This window comes from Trypanosoma equiperdum, assembly GCF_001457755.1.
Source record: "Trypanosoma equiperdum strain OVI genome assembly, contig: ctg_874, whole genome shotgun sequence".
In the NCBI taxonomy this organism is placed as follows: Eukaryota; Euglenozoa; class Kinetoplastea; order Trypanosomatida; family Trypanosomatidae; genus Trypanosoma; species Trypanosoma equiperdum.
The window spans coordinates 1-2,360 of NW_027124836.1; the positions used below are offsets into that span (position 1 = coordinate 1).

Sequence of the window (2,360 nt, forward strand, 5' to 3'; positions counted from 1 at the left end):
AAATAACACACCACAAATATAACACATAATGAGCATAAGAAGTCCAGAGTGTTTGTAGTTGTAGTTAAAACTCACGCAATTGAAGGATGGCGTAGATTCATATTGAGTGACAAACTCAACAATGTTGAAATTATTACAATTGAAATGGGAGATTTTTATAGCCAAGTTAAGAGGCCTAGATGGGTTATGGAATTTTTAGATATACAAAATGCAAGTGATGATGATGTTGTAATAAGTGTTGATGGCTCAGATGTTATTGTTTCTGATGGAGAAAAATATGAAAATGCTGTAGAATATTTTATACAAAATACTGCGGAAAATGAAAATGAGTTTAAAGAGGAAGTAGTGAGAGAAAAGCAAATATCGCCTATTTTATTCATGACAACTTTAGAATGTTATGCACCTCAGTTGGTTTTGATTATAAATTCAGAACACATAGATCATGTGAAGAGATGCTATTGGTTTTTTAAATCTTGGTCACAAAAAAGAGAGGAACGAAAACTTACATGAATTTCTTAAAATACCTCATAGTGGAAAACCTTATCTTAGTTTTGGTGATTTAATAGCAAGAGTTTGGGCATTTAAGATATTTGAATATGCGTTTGTGGAGTTATTGAAAGAGAGTGAGGAATCGTGGTCAGAACCAAGAATTTACAAACACTTACTAATTTGGAGTGCAATTCAGGAAGAAGCTGGTGGAAAAAGATTTGTTTTGAGGAGAGGCATGATTGGGTTTGGTTATTAGGAGAGATTCTTTATTCCATATAATGGTGAAATTGAAGAGGCTTCATTTATTTACTCGCCACGACAACCAGTTGCATACGAAAAGAGAGAAAAACTTATTGGGAAAAAAATAACTGGTACAACGAGTTTGAAACCAGGAAAATTTAGTAGGAAAGACTCGGGGACAATTCAAAACTATATAATCAGTGGGAGGAAATGAGATTTATATTTTGGGAATATTTGTTGTAATGCGTTTATATGCAGGTATTTGTTTTAAGGTAAAAAGATTTGACGCAAAAACGCTACTCTGACTTAAATTTCGGACAAAGAAAATCGGTTAACAACCAGTAAAAACACAAAAAACTGCCAATAATAGGTGGTGGGCACCACAGATGAAAAAACTGCACTATTCAATGAGTTGTTGACCTAACTCTAGGCACCATCACAGGTTTGAAAGCAGAAGATCACCAAAACCAAGCATGCAAGCGGCAGCACTGCTTTTATTAGTTTTGCGCGCGATAACCAGCATCGAAGCAGCAGAAGATGACGTCAATCCAGATGACAACGAGGAAGACTTTGCAGCCTTGTGCGCGCTAGCTGCGCTGGCCAACCTCCAGACCACGGTGCCCTCGATAGACACGTCAGGTCTCGGAGCCTACGACAACTTGCAACAGCTCAAGCTAACCCTAAGCAGCAAAGAATGGAAAAACCTGTTCAATAAAGCTTCTGACACAAACGCGCCTCCCAAACAGCCACCTGAAGAATTTCAAACGGACCCTACATGGCAGAAGCAGTGGCCGATCTGGGCAGCAGCAGCGGAAGCGTTAGACGGAGACGGCAAAGAGGCAGCTGTCCTAGCGGAGGCAGGGCTAGAAAATGCTCCAGATGAACTAAGAACAATGGCCAGACAGGCGCTAATACCGATATCAGCACAGGCCGAGCCACTTCGGGAACGGCTCAGTGAGGTGCAAAGACAAAACAAAGACACGACAACGGCGACAGTAGCGAAGGCACTTAACAAAGCCGGCTACGGTCAGGACAAAGCAACGGGCGCAGAGTACGATTCAGCGGACGCCTTCAACGGTGGCGTGGGCGGCAACACACAGACGGCATGCAAAGCCGGCGGAGACAGGGCGAAGGCAACAACAGTGGCGGCAACAATAGTCTGTCTGTGCCACAAAAAAACCGGTGGCAGAGATGGAGCAAACGCCTGCGGCCGACTCATAATTCACCAAAGCGACGCAGGAGCAAACATAGCAAGCGCGGCACCGGACTTCGGCGACATAATGGCAACGTGCATAGCGCAACCGCCCAAACCATTAACCGCTCGCTATCTAGACAACGCCGTAGCCAATATCGTCTCGAAGTTAAGGTTCAAAACCCCCAACGCCTACCTAGGCAAATTCAAAAGCACAGGCTGTACGGGAAGCAACAATGAAGGCTTATGTGTCGAGTACACTGCTCTAACGGCGGCAACACTGCAAAAATTCTACGACATCCTGTGGGTAAAGGAAGTCTCAAACGTGGCGGAAAGCCTAAAAAGGGCAGAGAAAGAAGTAGCAGAATCAACGCTGTTAAGCACATGGCTTAAAGCCAGCGAAAACGAAGGAAATAGCGTCGCTCAGAAGCTTATACAG

The 2,360-nt window shown here is 43.2% G+C and overlaps 1 protein-coding gene and 1 pseudogene across 2 annotated transcripts in view; both read left to right on the top strand.

Moving 5' to 3' along the window:
- Positions 1-300: 300 nt before the first annotated feature.
- Positions 301-1,015, top strand: TEOVI_000415300:pseudogene (annotated as a pseudogene). Its single transcript is given in 4 exon segments — positions 301-507; positions 509-859; positions 862-882; positions 884-1,015. Coding segments are annotated over 4 exon segments (711 nt in total).
- A 187-nt stretch (positions 1,016-1,202) lies between these two features.
- Positions 1,203-2,360, top strand: part of TEOVI_000415400 (Trypanosomal VSG domain containing protein, putative) — a gene marked incomplete at both ends in the record, with an annotated part of 1,173 nt that continues 15 nt past the window's right edge. Inside the window, one exon of the mRNA XM_067226953.1 lies at positions 1,203-2,360. Coding sequence (XP_067083054.1) covers positions 1,203-2,360 — 1,158 coding nt within the window.